General features: G+C 40.2%; 1 protein-coding gene across 5 annotated transcripts in view; it reads left to right on the top strand.

The window, feature by feature from the left end:
• Window positions 1-19,087, top strand: part of MARK3 (MAP/microtubule affinity-regulating kinase 3) — an 88,175-nt gene that overhangs the window by 37,581 nt on the left and 31,507 nt on the right. For 3 of the 5 annotated variants that reach the window (XM_012647086.1, XM_012647085.1, XM_012647084.1), the window contains exons 4-6: window positions 10,481-10,529; window positions 12,959-13,024; window positions 17,600-17,670. In XM_012647086.1, the coding sequence (XP_012502540.1) occupies window positions 10,481-10,529; window positions 12,959-13,024; window positions 17,600-17,670 (186 nt within the window). The remainder of the gene's footprint in view (window positions 1-10,480; window positions 10,530-12,958; window positions 13,025-17,599; window positions 17,671-19,087) is intronic. The other 2 variants (XM_012647087.1, XM_012647088.1) reach the window with 2 other exon arrangements.

Here is a 19,087-nt window from a genome sequence, read left to right as displayed (position 1 = left end):
TGCCTGGGCTAGAGTGCCGTGGCGTCAGCCTAGCTCACAGCAACCTCAAACTCCTGGGCTCAAGGGATCCTCCTGCCTCAGCCTCCTGGGTAGCTGGGCCTACAGGCATGCGCCACCATGCCCAGCTAATTTTTTCTATATATTTTTAGCTATCCAATTAATTTCTTTCTATTTTTGGTAGAGATGGGGTCTCGCTCTTGCTCAGGCTGGTCTCAAACTTCTGAGCTCAAATGATCCACCCGCCTCGGCCTCCCAGAGTGCTAGGATTACAGGCGTGAGCCACGGTGCCCGGCCTGAGAATTTTTTTTATTAAGCAATTCTTTTCATCTTTTTCTTTTCCTTCATTACTACCTTCTTTCATTTTCTTATATTGGCTTTTAGCAGACCAGCAATTCAGGCCATTAACAAAAGTAGTAGCCGTTGTAAAAGTAGTTATTGCAGCCTTGCATATTATTTACAATCCAATGTCTGCATTCAGATTAGTGTAATAAATCTGACCAATTAATACAAATAGATGGCAAATGAAATCTAAGACAGTGTTTTTTTGATTATATGTGTATCAAATATTGAGAACAAAAATGTATATATGTCTTTATTTTTAGATTTCAAAAAAGGTAGAAATAGAAGAAGGTATAACTTCTATCTTGCTGCTTCTATATAGGGATCTTTTTAATTTATTGTCAGACTTACTTTTGGCAAGAAATACTATAGCTTAATATTTAGAGTATGTTGTGAATTGAGAATATTAAAACGTATATTTTTAATTGTACCAATGATTCATTATACTATTTTAGAAAAGTCACCGAGGAACCAAATATTTTAAGTGGATTAAACTTAGAGCTTTAGTATGGACCCATTTGCAGAAAATAAAAAAGTGGGCACAAATGAGGCCTTTGGGAGAGAATCGTAATAACAGCAACATCAGCTAGAATCACAGTCACATGTCTAGTGCTCCCTGTGTGCCAGGTGCTATTCCCTGCACTCTGCATGTCAGGCCTCTTTTAATTATGAGATAATGGGCCAGGGAGGTCAAGTTCCCTGGACTCAGTGAGTGGTAGAGCTGGGTTGGGACCAGGTAGTGTGGCTCCAGAGGTCAGATTCTTAGTAACTACGCACGCTTTACCGCTATCATCATGTGTTTTTTCACAGTAATCCTGTGAAGTAGCTGTTTCTTAATTTATGTTTTATAGATGAATAGATTGAAGCTTTCTAAGATTTTGCAGGTTGTTCAGTCATCCAGTGAGTCAGGAATTGAACTAGCATTAGAACCTAAATCCATAATATCAAATAGCTTTCTTTACACCTATTTCCTTAGAACCAGACATAGCCCTTCCATATGAGAAGGATAGCAAAGGAACATACTGAAGTTCACCTTTCATGTGGTAGATACCCAGTAAAATCTGTTGAATTAATTTTGTTAGTACTAAATTGATTTTACACTAAATTAGTTTTTCCTGATATTGCCCTGATCCTAGTAATCTTGACTGCCAACCTTGGGTTTTAGGGGATGGGAAAATTTCTTAGTTTGTCTTTGAAATATTTGATCATAGAAAACCACATTGCTGCTACTCTTATTTTAAATTTTTTTTTTTTAAGACAGAGTCTCACTATGTTGCCCGGGCTAGAGTGCCATGGCATCATCCTAGCTCACAGCAACCTCGAACTCCTGGGCTCAAGCTATCCTCCTGCCTCAGCCTCCTGAGTAGCTGGGACTACAGGCATGTGCCACCATGCCCGGGTAGTTTTTTCTATATGTTTTTAGTTGTCCAATTAATTTCTTTCTATTTTTAGTAGAGACGGGGTCTCGCTCTTGCTCAGGCTGGTTTCGTTCGAACTCCTGAGCTCAAACAGTCCGCCCGCCTCGGCCTCCCAGAGAGCTAGGATTACAGGCGTGAGCCACCGCGCCCGGCCCTTATTTTAAATTTTTAAAAAACTACTTCATTATATTAATTAGCTAAATCTAAGCACTTTTTAAAAATTCAGTTTTTAATTTTTATTAAATATCGACTACATGCAAAAGAATGTTCCATGTTTAGAGTATAAATATATATGGAATGAACACCCATATACCTACCGTCTGGAATCAATCCCATGTTGTGCCCCTCCCCAACCTGATTCCCTTTCCTTGTTTCCCACCTACTAGATAACCACCAAGAAGGATTTTGTTATTATTTTCTTGCTTGTCTTTATAATTTTACCACCTATGGGTCCATCATCAGTATAGTGTAAAGTTATAAACATTAGATAAATGGAATCATACTATATGTATTCTTTTCCTATTTCCTTTTGCTTTCCTTTGCCAAAATTTTGTTCCATGTTGATGTATTTAGCTGTAATTCACTTCAACTACTACGTCCATTTTCAAGATTATATAGTGTCCCATTATACGAATATACCACCGTGTATTTATTTACTCTATGGTTCAGGGGCATTTGGATTGCTTACAGCTATTTGTATTACAAACATGGTATTTGTATTCAAACATGTATTACAAACATGGCTCTGTGAATTGTCCTGTATATGTCCTGGTGCACCTGTGAAGAGTTTCTTGAAGGTATATACTCAGTGGTGGAATTCTCAGATCACAGGATGTGCACATGCTCATTCATTAGAGAAGGCTATTTGTTTTCAAAGCAGTTGTGCTCATTTTTATTCCCACCAGTAGCATATAAGAGTGTGCAAGTAATGTCGTATCCGCATCAAATTTTATTTTCTCTGATTTTTTTAAATTCTTGCCATCTATCTGGTGAATACAAAAATAATATCTCATTGTGGCTTCAATTAATATTTCCCTCATTACTCATGAGGTAATACATCTTTTTATATTTCTGTTGGCTTTTGTCTCTTCTGTGAAGTGCTTATTCAAGTCTTTAGTTTCTAGTGGATTTTTTTCCTTAATCATTTTAGGAGATCATTACATATTCTGGATACTGTTTATTATATGGGGCAGATATCTTCCACTTGATGGTATATCTTTTCACCTTTTTTTTTTTTTGAGATGGGGTCTTGCTTCGTCACCCAGGCTGGAGTGCCATGGCACCATCATAAATCACTGCATCCTTGAACTTCTAGGCTCAGGTGATCCTCCCATCTCAGCTTCCCAAGTAGGTAGGACTACAGGTGCGTGCCACCATGCCTGGCATTTTTTTTTTTTTTTTTTAATTTTTTGTAGAGACAGGGTCTCACTCTGTTACCCAGGCTGGCCTTAAACTCCTGGGCTCAAGTCTCCCACCTCAGTCTCCCACAGTGCTGGGATTACAGGTGGCTACCTTGCCCATCCTCTTTTAACTCTCTTGATGTTGTCTTTTGATGAATAGCAGAGGTTCCTAATTTTAACGCTGCTGAATTTATAAATCTTATATCATCTGTAATTTGTGACTTCTCTAAGAAATTATTCTCTACTTGGGGTCATAAAGATATTATTCTCTTTTGTCTTCAAGTTTTTATAATCTTTAAACCACCTGGATGTCGTGTGTGTTGTGAAAATAGGGATCTGATTTCATGTCCTTTCAGTGGTAGAATACCAGATGATAACTTGAACCCCAAAATACATAACAGGTGAAAATCTGAGCTAAATTAATAGAAACACAGGAGTGACAGAGAAGAGTTTATAACTTCCCTTTCTCAGGCCATGCAATAATTACTCTAGTCTACAATGACTATAAGGTAAATGATTTCCTCAGAATTGGGCCGTATGTACTGGTATAACTATAAGCAGTCGTCCTGTTAATAAGATTAAGAAGCCTCACTAACAGATCTTTCCAGGCTACAATTTCTGAATATAGAGCAATAAACATAGAATGAAACAAAAAATACATGTGGAACTTAAAACACATGAAATTCTTGGATCAAAGAGAAAATGCAAACCAAAAGCACAGTATATCTAGAAATTAATGCTACCCAAACTATGTGTCAGAACCTACGTATACTGGTTTTTGGTGCTCAGGGAAATTTGTAGTGTTTATTAAACAAGAAGAATGATGACAAATGCGTTGAATGTTAAACTAAGAAATTAGAAAAGGAAAAATGAATCTCAGGAATACATAATGTAAGAAATTAATAAAGTTAAAGGCAGAAATTAATGAATTTTTAAAACAGTAGAAATAATAGATCCAGACATGGGAAGGCAGGCAATAAAGTAAACTACTGGTTGTTAATCAGGGAGAAGGGGGAGCAGACAAAATGTGAAATTAGGGCAACTTGAGATAGGGGAGAATTTAAACTATTATAAGGGAACCTTTTGTATAACTCTGTCGATAAATTAGAATAGCAAATAAGTGGATAATTTCCTAGGAAAACGTAAGCTATCAAAATTAACTCTAGAAAAACATCTATAGCATCAATAACTACGAAAGTTGAGAAAGTGGCACAAAGGAGGCTGGGCACCCTCCTCAGATTGCAAACCTGGGACTTCAGGACCGAATTCTTTCAGATCTCCCGCAAATAGGTAATTTTACTTTTGACAAGCTGTTCGCAGTGTAGGAAAGAAGGAAAACTTCCAAATTCTTTTCACAAATTCAGAGACACTACTATTGAAATATATTGGAAACAGGGAAGGTAACTACAGTTCAATCTTATTTATTATATCCATTCTGAAATTGGAAATTAAAATATTAGCATATAGACTTCAAGTTAAATATTGATATGATATATTTATCTTTGCTCCCCTCAAGATTCACTACATGATGGTAAAGGAATTAAAAAGGGGAGGGGAAAGGAGGCCAGGAACCGGCTGCTGGGGCATTCTCGGGAAGGAGTTCCAGAGAGGGAGGAGGTGCCCAGCAGTGGCAGTGGAAGCAGTCGCTAAGTCGTAGAACACTGGGGAATGAGTCATCTTTAAATAGGTTACCTTTTGAAAGAGGAGAGGAATAGAGAACTTTGGGGGTAATTAAAGGAAGCCTAGGAGATATTCTCACCAGGGCTGTGCACTGGGATCACCGCATCCCACCCTAGACCCATCATAATTTGCATAAGTGTACAAATATATATACAAGGATATATGAAAAATCTAATAATAACCTACATGATATTGGTAAAATTCTGGTTAAATAAATTATAATATATCCACACATCTGACATCTCCCCACATTTGTATATGACTCTTCTTGGGTAGGAGAGGTCACTGCTTTTGACAAGTGTTAGACAAATGGTCTTTAATAATGCTATTAATTATTTCATGTCCATAGCATTTGTTATCTTTTCTATTCCATTCTTTATTTTAAGGTCAGGTGGTTCCAAGACGGTGATTAGAATTTCTTTGCCTACCTTCTTTAGTTTTACCTTGCTGTACTGGCTCTCGTGTATGCTCCACTTGCAGTACCTTCCCTGGAAGGACATCTTGTTTGCCTTTCCTCCCCCCTTGGACTCCTTCACCCTGCGTGTTGAGAAAGGACAGTAAATCGTCTTCACGTTAGGAGAAAGTGTTGGAAATACAGCAACTTTCAGCTATCTTTTCTTTCTTAGGAATTCCCTTTTTAGCCAAAAAATTTTCCTACCCTTGTGGCAACCAGTGCCATCAGTTTCTGTGTGTCTTTTCGGAGATATTCTGTGTATTAAGAAGCAGATACCTATATTTTCCTTTCTTTGTTGTTTTTTGTGGGGTTTTTTGGTTTTTTGTTTTGTTTTGTTTTTGAGACAGGGTCTTGCTCTGTCACTCAGGCTGCAGTGCAGTGGTCCTATCATAGCTCACAGCAACCTCAAACTCCTGGGCTCAAACAATCCTCCCACCTTAGCCTCCCCAGTGACACGTGCCACCATGTCAGACTGATTTTTTGTTTGCTTGTTTTTTGAGAAACGGTCTTGCTATGTTGCCCAAGCTAGTCTCAAACTCCTGACTTCTTGTGATCCTCCCACTTCAGCTTCCCAAAGTACTAGGATTACAGGCATGAGCCACCACGCCTGGCCTTGTTTTTTCTTTTTTACACAAATGCATTTTCTTGAAAATTCCTTCCACATAAACTTTGTGGACTTTTGTCAGCTCTGTCTTTGTTTTATTTGAGAGGGCCTTTGATGCATTCTATGTTCAGCAGAGGTGCTGTGACAAATGAGGCAAAGCAGTGATAAGGACTTGACTACCTGGCCTGTTCTCCTGCCCCACACCTGTGTGTCTGGAGAAGGCAGCCTAAGTACTAAGTACTTTGATCATGAGGATATAGATCAGTTTTATGTCTGTAATCCCCTGTGCTCTCTTTTATGTACTCATTTTATTTTCATATTGATTGGTAAAATTGTCTTTTTCCAAAGATAATTCCTGCACCCCCCAGGTTCTGGCTATTGGGACATATTTCTTTACTCCTCTGACATGTCTGTGTTTGATTTTTTTTTTAACTAGTATCTATTTATAAAGATTGAAAAGTGAATATGGAGAGATAAGTTGAATTAAGATAGTAGAGGCTGCGTGCAGTGGCTCATACCTAGAATCCCAGCTGAGGCAGGAGGATCCCTTGAGCCCAGGAATAAATTGTAAAAATGAGCTGAAGTGCTGTTCTTAGGTGTCCTTTTATAATAAGAAAACTTTAAAAAATAAAATAAAAGTAAAAAATAAATAAAAAATAAATAAAATAAATAAAATAAAAATAAAATAGTCCTTATGGAACTTTCCTTAAAGCTCATATTTCCTTTCCAAATTTAACTATCTTCAGCCATCAGGTTCACAGATTATGAAATCTCTGGTATTTTTTCTCACTTCTATGCAAATTGTCGACTTTTTAAAAAAGTTCTATGCCAGCGCCCAGCGTTGCTCTGGACTTTCTATGTCAGCAGCTTATAATTTGTCGATTATTTTAGTTGGAAATTTCTAAGGTAGGTGAACATGGACTTTGGAGTCAGACATGTCAGAGTCGGAATCCTGGCTCCAGCGCATACGCACTGGGGGTTCGGACAAGCCTCACCTGCCGCAGTCTTCTCTGTAAATTGGAGGTGATCGCATTCACCTGATGCACTTGTGAAGCTCCAGTTAGATGCGTTCATAGACGTGGAGCCGCCGGCTCTGTGCGTCAGGCACAGCCCGCACTTGATAACCGTTAGCTGCTTCCTCCTCCCTGTCCTCCTCGTCTAACCTAGCGTAGAGCTTATTAACTCGGTCTCACTGCCTGCCGGCCTCTGCCTAATACCTGAGTCTGACAGCGAGGCGAACATGTAAAGTCATTTTGCTGATGTCCTGACACTGCTTGCTAGGGGGTCTTTGGCTGCTCTCTCTGCTGACAGAATTAAGCTTCTGCTCGTCATCTCTGTCTGGTCCCATTCATCCTTCCTTTGTGTTTCCATAGTGCATTCCTCGTTGACCTCTGCTGTAACTCAGGGGTTATCAAAGTTTAATGTGGTGTCTGCAGTGTATTATCTACTGCTGTTTAAAAGATTGCTCCAGAACTTAGCAACTTCCAGAAAAAACATTTATCATCCCAGAGTTTCTGAGAGTCAGGAATTTGGGTGACTTAGCTGGGCAGTTCTGACTCAGGCTCTCTCCAGAGGTGGTTGTGGGATGTCAGCCACAGCTGCAGCATCCGAAGGCTTGCGTGGGGCGGGCAGGTCCGCTGTCCAGTGGGCACAGTCCCGTGGCTGTTGCTGAGACTGCGATCCCTTGCCAGCTGTGGTCACGTGGCCTCACTATGTTGTCAGATGGTCCTACCCACGGGGGTGCTTGAATGTCCTTATGCTGCTCCAGCAAGTGACCTGTCAGAACAAAGAGGGAGCCACAGTGCCTTTTCGGACCTGGTCAGTCTCTGCAGTCCCCACCGTTGCTTCTGCCAGATTCCGTTGATGGGAGCAGGCCACTAAGTCCGCCCACACCCAAAGGAAGGGATATTAAGTCCTGCCTTTTGAGGGGAGGGATTTATGGACTTGTTTTAAAACCACTGTGCCCGAGGTGCTTGTTGAATAGTAAACTCTAAGTCTTCGATTCAGATCTAGTGCTAGGTAGGACCCAGGAACCTGCAGTGTGCACAGGCACCCTCGTGATTCGGATGCAGGTGGCCTGAAGTCTACGCTTGGAGACACACTGCTGTGGCCAGATGGGTCACAGGGTCTTGGTCTCCCTTCGGTGCCTTCATTGGTTGCACCTGCCCATCGTTGCGCACGTGCGCAGAGCACTTGCACCCCATTTTCAACTGCGGACATCCTTTTTTAAGTCCTGCATAAGCCTAGTGCCTCCGTGGTGCCTGCTGTCTGCGACAGAAGTGAGCCCTCCCTCCCTCACATTCCTGTAAGAGCCCATCTTTCCCTGCTCTTTGGCTCTGATTCACTTTGTTTCAATCCCACTGCACTGTCAGTGGGATTTAAAATGATTGCCTTCCTCGGACCTGCTCTTCAGCCATCAGAACCAGCACAACTCTGTGGCAGGCGTTTTGCTGCTCAGGATTAAGAGCAGTGTGGTCATTAGAATGCTGAGGAGCCGCTCCAGTCGCCCTTCTTGGTAGTTGCTGCTTCGTGCAGGCGTTTGTCTAACAAATGTGTTACTGTTGTGTGCCAGGCTTGGTTTCAGGCTTGCAGCAATGAAGGGAGACAGACATGCTCTGTGTGCGTGACAGAGTGATAAGAAGAGGTGCACACAAATGTATCATCACAAATTGAGAGACATTCTGGGGAAGAAGTGAACAGATGGCTGTGCTGTAAAACAAAGGAGACCTACTTAGATAACTTCCCAGAGATTTTGCCTGAGACTTCAAAGATGAAGAGGGAGAAGAGATTTAAAAGAACTTGTAGTGTGTTCTAGTAACTGAAAGGAGTTGGGGTGACCAGAGCTGATGCTGGGGTGGAGGGGTAAGCAGAGGCCACATAGTGCAAGGTGGCCGTGGCCGTGGTCAGGGTGTCACTCTAAGTGCAGTATCCTGAGCTATATTGACATGGTATCCAAATTGGAGGTATTCTAATTGAGCAGTTGTGGAAGTAATTGAGAGATTCAAATTACAGCCACGAGCTCAACTATTATGGGTTGGAAAACAGGATGTCTGTGTTAACTCAACAAAGGGAAGCTAGAAAAGAACTCAAGCCTGGATGATCGTCAGGGATGTGGGTGGCCGTCTGCTCATCTCAGAACACAAAATGTGGGAGTGACCACAGTATCAGCGGGAGTATTTACGTTGGAGATAAAAGTCCTCCTGCCTTTGAAAATGAGCGAGTATTTTAGACAGGAAAGGTTATTCATCTGATTCCATGTTTTTAAGTTCTGAACTCAGGTTCATAGCTTAGGTTTGTCAAATCCCACCCATGCCCGTACCTCCTGAGCTGCTGATTGAATTATAGATGAGACTCAATGGACAGGAACAAGAGCAGCAAGAGTCCTGTGATCTCTCACCAGCTTCCTTTCCATGTGGCCAGCTGCTGCTTCTCTCTGAAGGCTTTTCCCAGCCCTTGCCTCCTGTGGGTTGTAGTGTCCTGAGTCAGCCGGTTCTGGCCAAATTCCCTATAGAAAGATAGCAAGGCCTTGGAAGATCTTTTTCTGTCCTTTCCTGGTTTGCTCTTGTTCGCAGTGGGGTTGAATAAGGCCTAATCCTGTAGTTTTTCCGGATCATACTAACTAACCCAGGCCACAGTATGACCCTTTTCTGAATTTACTTGTGAATATACAACAACAATTTGATATTTCTCCTCATTCTGTGGGATGGCTGGGCCGCTCTGCTGGCCTTGGCAGAGCGATTCTTCGTGAGGTCTCACCTGGGTCCATGTGTGTGGCCGCGTTCAGCTGGTGGGGTGGCAGGGCTAGATGCAGTCAGGACGGTGGGTCTCTCTACCTGCACACCACCCTTCATCCGCACAGAGCCTCTGCCAGCTCCTTTGCGCTGCTCTGAGAGAGCAGGCCCCGCAGGGCCTGGCGTCTTCTCCAGCCTCTGCTGGCTTTGAGTTTGCTGGTGTCCTGTTGGCCAAGGCACGTCACACGGCCACATCTCGTGTCTGTATGAAAGGGACACTCCACAAAAGCAGGAACATGTGAGGCGTGACTCTTTAGGGTCACCAATGTAACAGCCTGTCACAGCCTCCATGCTAAATTACCTGCCCTCTCCAGTGAGGATTTCCCAAGGTGGTTGTGTTCAAAATGTTCTCATAGATTTATTTGGAATTATCAATATAATATGCTCATGGTATAATTCACCGATGGTCAAGTTTTGTCACTTCTGTTGAGTTTTGGTTGACAAAATTGGGACCCCTGGGGAGATAGCAAATCAGAGTAAATTTAATCATAAAAACTATTCTTGCCTGAGTCTAGTCTTATATTTTCAAGATAGCAAAAGAAAATGGAAAATATGGTACCCTACCCCTTTGAGACTTCTGCTGTTTTTCATAAATGGAAGTATTCAATAGCGGTTTATAAAGCTACTTCAGAGTTACTCCAGACTTCGTATTAGTCTTAGCTATGGAATGATAAACATTAGCAATGAATTTGTTATCTAAGAGAAAATTTACATTTATATTGCAACAGTGGAATATAATGTTTAATAACTTGTATTCGGGGGATTGTTTTTTGTTTTGTTTTGTTTTGTTTTAGCTCTTCAGAGAAGTAAGAATAATGAAGATTTTAAATCATCCAAACATAGGTACTTTCTGCTTTTTTAAATACTTTTTGGTCTAAATGCATTCTTGAAAGCATGTCACAAAGCTAAATATGTATTCCAGAAATGATAGAGACTCCTTCCCTTCCCCTACCCCTGGTACACTTTTGATAAAATATATATACAAATTGTTGATTGTTTATATTAGCTTTTTGAAATTACTAAGGACAAGTTAAAACCTTTAGTGCAGTAGAAATATCTATAATCATAACTGTAATTTGCTTTTTTAATATATTAGAAAATTTAATTTTATTTCATTAGTAGATAGAAGAGAATTATAGGAAGTGAAATTTAATATTTTCAAAGGTATAATACTTTTCGCTGTGACTAAGTTCCTGAGAAAATACTTGTACACTGAATCGTATTTAAAAGATGGGATACTTGCTATCTAATGGAATTTTGATAGAAATTGTTTTATAAAGCAAAGATTTGTTTTATGTGTCCTCTGTGTGCACAGCTCTGTGCTAGGTGCTGTGAGGTAGGTTTAAAGATGAGGAAGTACCTCCCCTCATAGTAATTGTAAGAACAAGATGAAAATAATGCAAATTACTTAATACTGACCCTACTCTGTACACATGCAGTGGAAACTTTTGATCCCACATATATCATAATAAGGATCTTTGTAAATTATTTAACTGCTTTACATATATATTTATATATATCAAAATGTGTTTTATGTATCAGCGATAGCTCCCACAATCTAAAAATAGTATTTTCAGAGTGAAATCACTGTTAAGACAGTCCATGTGAGTGTACTGTCAACAGCAGTTGTAGGATAGGAGAGGGTGATATTTAGTGGTAAAGTTAGCCTGTCAGGAATGCTTCAGGCACAGGGATGGAAGAATAACATGGAATCACAGGAAGGAAAAGGCTGTTACACAGAGCTGTTCGTTTTGATTGTATACTTTAACAAAAGGCTTATGGTCTGCTTCATCAAATCTATTTAAAAGGCATTATTTTTTATATACTTCTAAGAAAGAAAAATGCTACCAAGCCATTATCTTGCTATCAGAATTACTGCTTAAAATAGACATCTTAGAATCAGTGAAATATAGTATGTTTGAAGAAAAGGATAATCACAAGGAATATACTAGTGGGAAGAAAACCTTTTTTTGCTTTTAATTTCAACCCTTTGGGGCAAGCCAGCCAACTCTGGATTTCAAATTCCAACTTTTCGCCACAAAACTTTATCACTACTGCCTAGGACTAGCTAACTTAAACATACTTATTTTGCCCTTTAATTACTTAAATTATACCCTGATTAGAGTTCTTACTAAATGACATATCTTTGATAATAGATTGAAATTTTAAATAATTTGTATTGCATTAAAATGGTTTTCCCCAAAGAGCCAAAATTTGCATTGGAATGTTAGAAAGGTTTTATTTTTGTGCTGTTCACCAGCACATGTGTCTTAACTTTCTTAAATGGTTTTTCTTGGCAACTTGAACATACCAGAGCATATGATAGTTTTATTCATGCGTTCATCAAACATTTATTGACTACTGTGTGAGACACTTTTTGGCCTAATACTCTATTAAAGCATCAGAAAATCACCTGCAATATAAAAGAGTAGCATGACACCCCCTCTTTTGTGTAAATTTAGTTTTAAAGTAAATATTGACAAAATAAAGTAGGTATGCACAGTGATGACTGGATAGCTTCAGTGATTTGCTTCAGTTTCATTTAAAACTGTATATCTTTCTAATTGATGTGTTATGGTTTTATGAATTAGCAGTAAGACAAACATTTCTATCTGTAACAAGGGACTGCTGTAGCAAAATCACACTGACCTGCTAAAAATCATTCTTTCAGAAAGTGTTTTTTTTTTTTTCTTCCAAATAATTGCAGTATAAACCCTTTTGCTTCTTTCCCTCTCTGGCTTCAGAATAGTAACAAAGGAACCTTGTTCTTGAGAGTTGTGATAAGTTTCCAAGCAACAAAGGTCCGAAATGGAATTATAGCCTTAAAGCCATAATGACAAGTGAATGGATGAGCAGTTGTAGGAGTGAATAAATCTGAGCGATTGCTGCAGGCTGAGAGAAATGAGACCACTTTTCCTAAGGGGCAAAGGGTGAGCTGGTGGGAGGGCAGGTAGCCAAGAAGCAAATAAATGCAGTAACAACTATGACAGAAGGAGCAAGTACAGATAGCCCTTGCTAGACGGCTGAACGCATACTGAAATCTTACTGAGTACCCAGAAATGATCATTATTTTTATGGAATTATTTGCTTTCATAAAAGCTTTTCTGTTGTACCATTTGGTAAAATCCCCTAAAAGCATTTTTTAGAGGGCTAGCTATTAAAATCTTTAACAGGGAAAAAGTTGCTTTTGATAGTTACAGTTTATGTGTGCATGGCTTGTGCACAGAGACATTTGTTTCTTTTTCTCCTATATCCTCTCCCCTCCCCCCCAGTGAAGTTATTCGAAGTCATTGAAACTGAAAAAACACTCTACCTAATCATGGAGTATGCAAGTGGAGGTAAGAACATTTATATATATTGGGTTTTTTTTTCTTTCTTCTCTTTTAAAAGAATACACAGCCATAGTGCCCATATGAATAATTGTTAAGGTTTCATTTAACATCCAGAGTCATAGTGTACTAGGATGAGAGAGTCAGAAAAGCTGACTTTTAACAATTCTATGGGTTGCCATTAACTGTTTCACTATTAGCTTTGTTAATTGATAGTATCCAAGGCCCTGAATTTTTTTAATATGGAAAAATATACATCGCATAAAATTTACCATGGTAACCATTCAAGTGTACAGTTCAGTGGTTTAAGTATGTTCACATTGTTTTGCAGTCCTCACCACCGTCCATCTCCAGAACTGTTTCATATTACCAAAGGGAATCTGTGTACCCATAAACAGCAACTCCTCATTTCCCCTCCCCCAGCTCCTGGCAACCACCATTCTATTATACTTTCTGCCTCTATGAATGTGACTACTCTAAGTGCCTCATGTACAGATTGCAGTATTTGTCCTTTTGTAACTAACTCATTTCACTTAGCGTAATACCTTCAGGGTCCATCCATGTTCTGGCATGTGTCAGAATTTCCTCCCTTTCTAAGGCTGCATGCTATTGTGTTATGTGTGGAACACACACTTTGTTTATCCCAAGTATTTGGGTGTTTAAATGTATCAATGCATTAGTGTGTTTGAAATAACCATGTACTGTGGTTTAGATGCTTTTCTTTATCAGATTTTAACATGTCATTGGTGTCCATCTTTCCCAAGACCAGAAATGATGGTTATAGGACATATGACTAGATTTTCCTTAAAATACAGATGAAGGACTGGTAATTATTTGCATATAAGATTGTAAAAATGTAGGCATTTTTTGAAATGCATGTATATAGCTTCTATCTTTTATAAAGATTCTCATCTTATGGTTGAGGTTGGGCTGGGCTTGTGGTTTGGACCACATGTGAGTTTCATCGTCGTTGGTGGAGGGCAGAAGCTTTCTTGTTTATATTTTTGTGTTCCCTGCCTTGAGCACAGTGCCTGACACATAGCAGATACTCAACAAGTACGAATTGGACGTATGAAATTATAAACTACTGGGTACACATTCCATTGAACTCTACAGTATTGTGGTTTTATTTTATCATTACCATTTTGATCCAGGTTATAAAACCTGGAGATAGAAAGTTATATCATGGTCCAGTTGTAGTGAGTTAACTGTTAAATGAGAGACTGTAAACCTGTTGTGAGAAACAATGAGTTTTAGTAGGCATACCTCTGACACCACTTTTGCATAGTCCTAATTCATTATTAGTTACATATTTTATGTTTTAAATGTGTAGTTTGGGAATTTGGTTGGGATTTTCAAACTTCAGGAGTTGTTGGAAGAACTGAAGGTTAATTGCAGGACCAAAAATCTATATGGCGTTCTAACCCTTCCTGCTCATCTTTTAGGCGGACACAGACTAATGTTTATAACCACCTTACCTCATGGTTTCTGCCGCTTACAAAGTGCTTTCCCTTCCTTTCCCTGACGTCCTTTGACTTTCACAATGACTCTATGATATGGCCAGGCCCTGAGCAATGGGCTTTTACCCCTGAGGAAGTGGAAGCTGGGAAGCCTCACTGTGGGCTCAGTGCCTGGCCTGGAGCCCCAGCCCCTGACAACATGTAGCCTGTGTGGTTTGTCAGTCTGTCATGGCTTTCTTTCCCATCTATTTTAGGTACCTGGGTGGAAGAGAATACTCACATAGGGATAAGACAATAGCAACTGAGAAGCATCCAGGTTTAAGAGTAGGAGGAAGGGCTTTGGAAAAGACAGGCATGGGGTAAAGCCAGCCAGGGCCCCCTTTGACCTGACAAGTAACATGTCACACTGAGCTTCACAGTGGGCTTGGTGACCTAGCCCTCCCAGCAGGCTCCCTGCATTGCACAGCACTACAACAGCATTTAATCGATGGTGGTGGTTGTTTATTGTCTTGGGCTGTTTGTTTTTATCAGCTCAAGAAAGCAATGTCAATCTCCAGGACATCTTTGTTACTGTTGATGCGTTTGCCTTTGTGAAAAGTTTCATTAAACTGACTACCCATCCCCCTTCAGGCTTGTAACTTTTGATTTGATGGAGTCATAGAACTTTAGAATTAGAAAGGATCTTAGAAATTATCTAGGACATTTTTTTGTCTAATTTTTACAGATGAAACTAAGTTCAGATTGTTCTATGCCCAGGATTCTCTAATTAGTTAGTTACAGAACCTGAACTAGAACTAAGAACTCTCTGAACTGTCCTGCCCAGGGTCCTTCCAGCCTACTGTTCCCTGACCTGGGCAGGAGAACCATTGCATGTTGGTTTTTTTTCCTCTCTCTCTAATAAATAGCCTTAGAGGTTTTCAGTTCAGCTATTTAATCTGAGTGTTAATACATTTTTAATAAGGAATAAAAAGAAAGCTCTAGGTTGAATTCCTGGTTTAAAAGTTGAACTGATGTGTAACTTAGTGGTTGTGAGTGTGACTTCATGGTTCCAGAAATCTCTTAAGAGGCTTATATTGCATTGGGATTTAGAAAAAATTTTAAAATTATATTCACAGACTTGGACTTTACCTATGTTACTATACAGCAGCTAGTGAGCTTAATACATTAATTTTTTAACGTCATAACTGTTTTCTGTATGACTGCACACATCTTTAGTTGTTTTCACTTATTAACCACTTGCTTTGACATTGTGTTCTTTTCTGCAAATAGAAAGGTCATTCGCTTAGAAAATGCTGACTTTTTATTGAGCTGACATTTAACTTCCTAATTCATCGTAGTTAAATGAATTGGGTAGTATAAATTGATGGTATGTAATGCCTTTTAAAAGATCATTATACAATCAAATGATAATATGAAAATATTTATGCCTATCGTTATTTAAAACTGATTTATTCAGAGTTAGGGTTAAGAGTTTAAAAAGTCAGAGACATTAATGTACAATTCAAGTATCAGAATATTTTAGTTGAATGTTGTCACTAAGCTGATGGAGATATTCCTTGTGTGTATGAAGTAGATGTGTTCTTTCCCGGGAAACACTTTAATCTTCTAAATTCATGTTCTTCTCTGTTGATTTCAGAGGTGGTGTTTCTTTATTCTAAATTGATAAGCAGCTGGCAGTACTAATAATACATTCCCCAAAATGTCACCTCTCTTCCTCAAAGAATGAATCAATAGTGTATGAACTGCCACCGAGATGTCCATCCACGAGTTCTGTTGGCTTCACCCTCACTGTGTCCCAAGCCCCGGCTTCTCACCACCACCGCACCTCCCGCTTTCGTCCCAGTCACTCTCATGCCTGGCTCCACTATAGGACTAGTCTCCTGATTGGTCTCCCTGTCCCTCCCTTCATCCTAACCTCTTTCCGGCTGATCTTTTCACGAGGTCATTCCTTTTATCTTCTCTGCTTCTGGGCTCATGTAGAGTAAAGCCAGAGTCCTTACCAAGGCCTGCAGGACTCTTCCTGGCCTTGTCAACTGCCTCTCTTCCCCTTGCTCACGCTTCTCCAACCCTATGGCCTCCTTGCCGTTCCTTACTTGCTTCAGAATCTTACCTCAGATAACTATGTTGTCCGCTCCCTCAAGTAGTCAGCAGAACACAAGCAGGCGGCCGGGCGCGGTGGCTCACACCTGTAATCCTAGCACTCTGGGAGGCTGAGGCGGGCAGATTGTTTGAGCTCAGGAGTTCGAAACCAGCCTGAGCAAGAGCAAGACCCCGTCTCTACTAAAAATAGAAAGAAGGTGGCGCATGCCTGTAGTCCCAGCTACTCGGGAGGCTGAGGCAGAAGGATTGCTTGAGCCCAGGAGTTTGAGGTTGCTGTGAGCTATGATGACGCCACGGCACTCACTCTAGCCCGGGCAACACAGTGAGACTCTGTCTCAAAAAAAAAAAAACCACAAGCAGGCAGGTTCATGTGCGCGCACGCGAGCGCGCACACACACACACACACACACACACTCACACTCACTCACTCACTCCACCTGTTTCTTTCCCCTGCTTTTTCTCCACAGCACTGGGTGTTCTCTGACATACTATATATGGAGTTGTGTATTGTCTGTCTCCCCCTCCTGGAATGGAAACCCCATGAGGAAAGGGACTTTCCTGTGTTCACTGCTATGTTTCCCCAGAGCCTAGAACAGTGCCTGGTGGTTAGTAGGCCCTCAGTACATATTTGTTGAATGAAGGAATATACTCAGGAAATGCATTTGATGTCAGTGAAGACATCCTCTTTTAACACACATAACTTCATCCACTTTGACTTTCAATTTTCATTGCTTAGTGTTTATTACAGCATATTGAAAACACCATTTAAAATAAAAGTTGTATAATTTAAGCATATGAGAATTCAATGGTAAGGCTTTTCTCTAGCTTGAAGATTTTATTGGTGAACTTAAATGCCTGTAGTTGAACTTAAGGCCAGGTTAGTTTAAATTCCACATATTTCTGGCTAATTTCATGCCTGTATTTAAAAATTAGAGCATTGATGAAAGTGAGAAATTGTCAGTTTATGGGAAAATTAATGCTGACAAGTGGGACTTCTGCTTACTTTCCTTTCTCCTAATTATAGGTGAAGTATTTGACTATTTGGTTGCACATGGAAGAATGAAGGAAAAAGAAGCAAGAGCTAAATTTAGACAGGTATGAATTACTATATCTTTAGTTTGTCAGTTTAATAAAGTGACCGTGCTTAGACCCTGAAGCAAACAAGTGTTTGCCTGTACAAATGCTTAGATGGCTCACTGGATGGCAGGGATTGGCCGTTCAGCTCAACAAAAATGTATTAAGTGCCCTTCGTGCCTAAGGTGCTATGCTAGAGGTAGCCATGGGTTCTATTCCTAGCTTTGTAATGTTGACAGTAGACTCTTAACTTTCCTTTTGACTATTCAGCCTTAAAAATCTAGAGCTTAGCTAGGCGTAATGGCTCACGCCTATAATTCTAGCACTCTGGGAGGCTGAGGCAGGTGGATCGCTTGAGCTCAGGAGTTCGAGACCAGCCTGAGCAAGAGTGAGACCCTGTCTCTACTAAAAATAGTAAAAATTAGCTGGGTGTGGTGACACATACTCGCAGTTCCAGCTTCTGGGGAAGCTGAGACAGGAGGATCACTTGAGCCCAGGAGTTTGAGGTTGCTGTGAGCTAGGCTGACGCCACTGCACTCTACTCTGGGCAACAGAGTGAGACTCTGTCTCAAAAAAAAAAAAAAAGATTTCACATTTGGAAAGGTGGTCTTAGCTGATTTTCTGGTTTTCTCTAAACAGTGCCTCCTTCTTTTTTTTTGAGACAGAGTCTCACTCTGTTGCCCTGGCTAGAGTGAGTGCCGTGGCGTCAGCCTAGCTCACAGCAACCTCAAACTCCTGGGCTCAAGCGATCCTCCTGCCTCAGCCTCCCGAGTAGCTGGGCCTACAGGCATGCGCCACCATGCCCGGCTAATTTTTTTTTTTTTATATAGATTTTTAGTTGTCCAATTAATTTCTTTCTATTTTTAGTAGAGACGGGGTCTCGCTCTTGCTCAGGCTGATCTCGAACTCCTGAGCTCAAACAATCCGCCCGCCTCAGCCTCCCAGAGAGCTAGGATTACAGGCGAACAGTGCCTCCTTTGATTTGCTTAGTCTGATCACAGTTAAGGATTCATTTCTAAGTTTCTTAACTTTTGCCGTTGCATAAATTTAAAAGCTTAAGAAATACTAATGTTACTTTGACTTAAAATCTGTTAAACATCAGAGTTGAAACTAACTTTGGCTATCACTTAACTTTTCTGATCCTCAGCTTTTCTAGCTGTAAGAAGAGGAAAATATACTTGATGAGTTCTGAGTTCTTTCGAGTTCTAATATTTGACTCTGTGGTCTATGAAAGGAAACTCAAATTTTTATTAGAAAACCAATCTGTCTCCCCTTTGCATAACTGTATTCTTAATTTTTGTAAATTAGCCACCTTAGAGCCAGTATTTTTGCCTCATACAACTTAAATTCCTTCCTACTCAGATGAATCTGACTTGCAGACATTTATGTGAATATGATTTACTGACAATGAGGAAAGGGCCAGTGTCAGCCAGCAAGA

Source organism: Propithecus coquereli, unplaced genomic scaffold (genome assembly GCF_000956105.1).
Source record: "Propithecus coquereli isolate 6110/MARCELLA unplaced genomic scaffold, Pcoq_1.0 Scaffold256, whole genome shotgun sequence".
Classification (NCBI taxonomy): Eukaryota; Metazoa; Chordata; class Mammalia; order Primates; family Indriidae; genus Propithecus; species Propithecus coquereli.
Note: the sequence above shows the minus strand (reverse complement) of the source record. Positions and strands in the feature narration are given on the sequence as shown.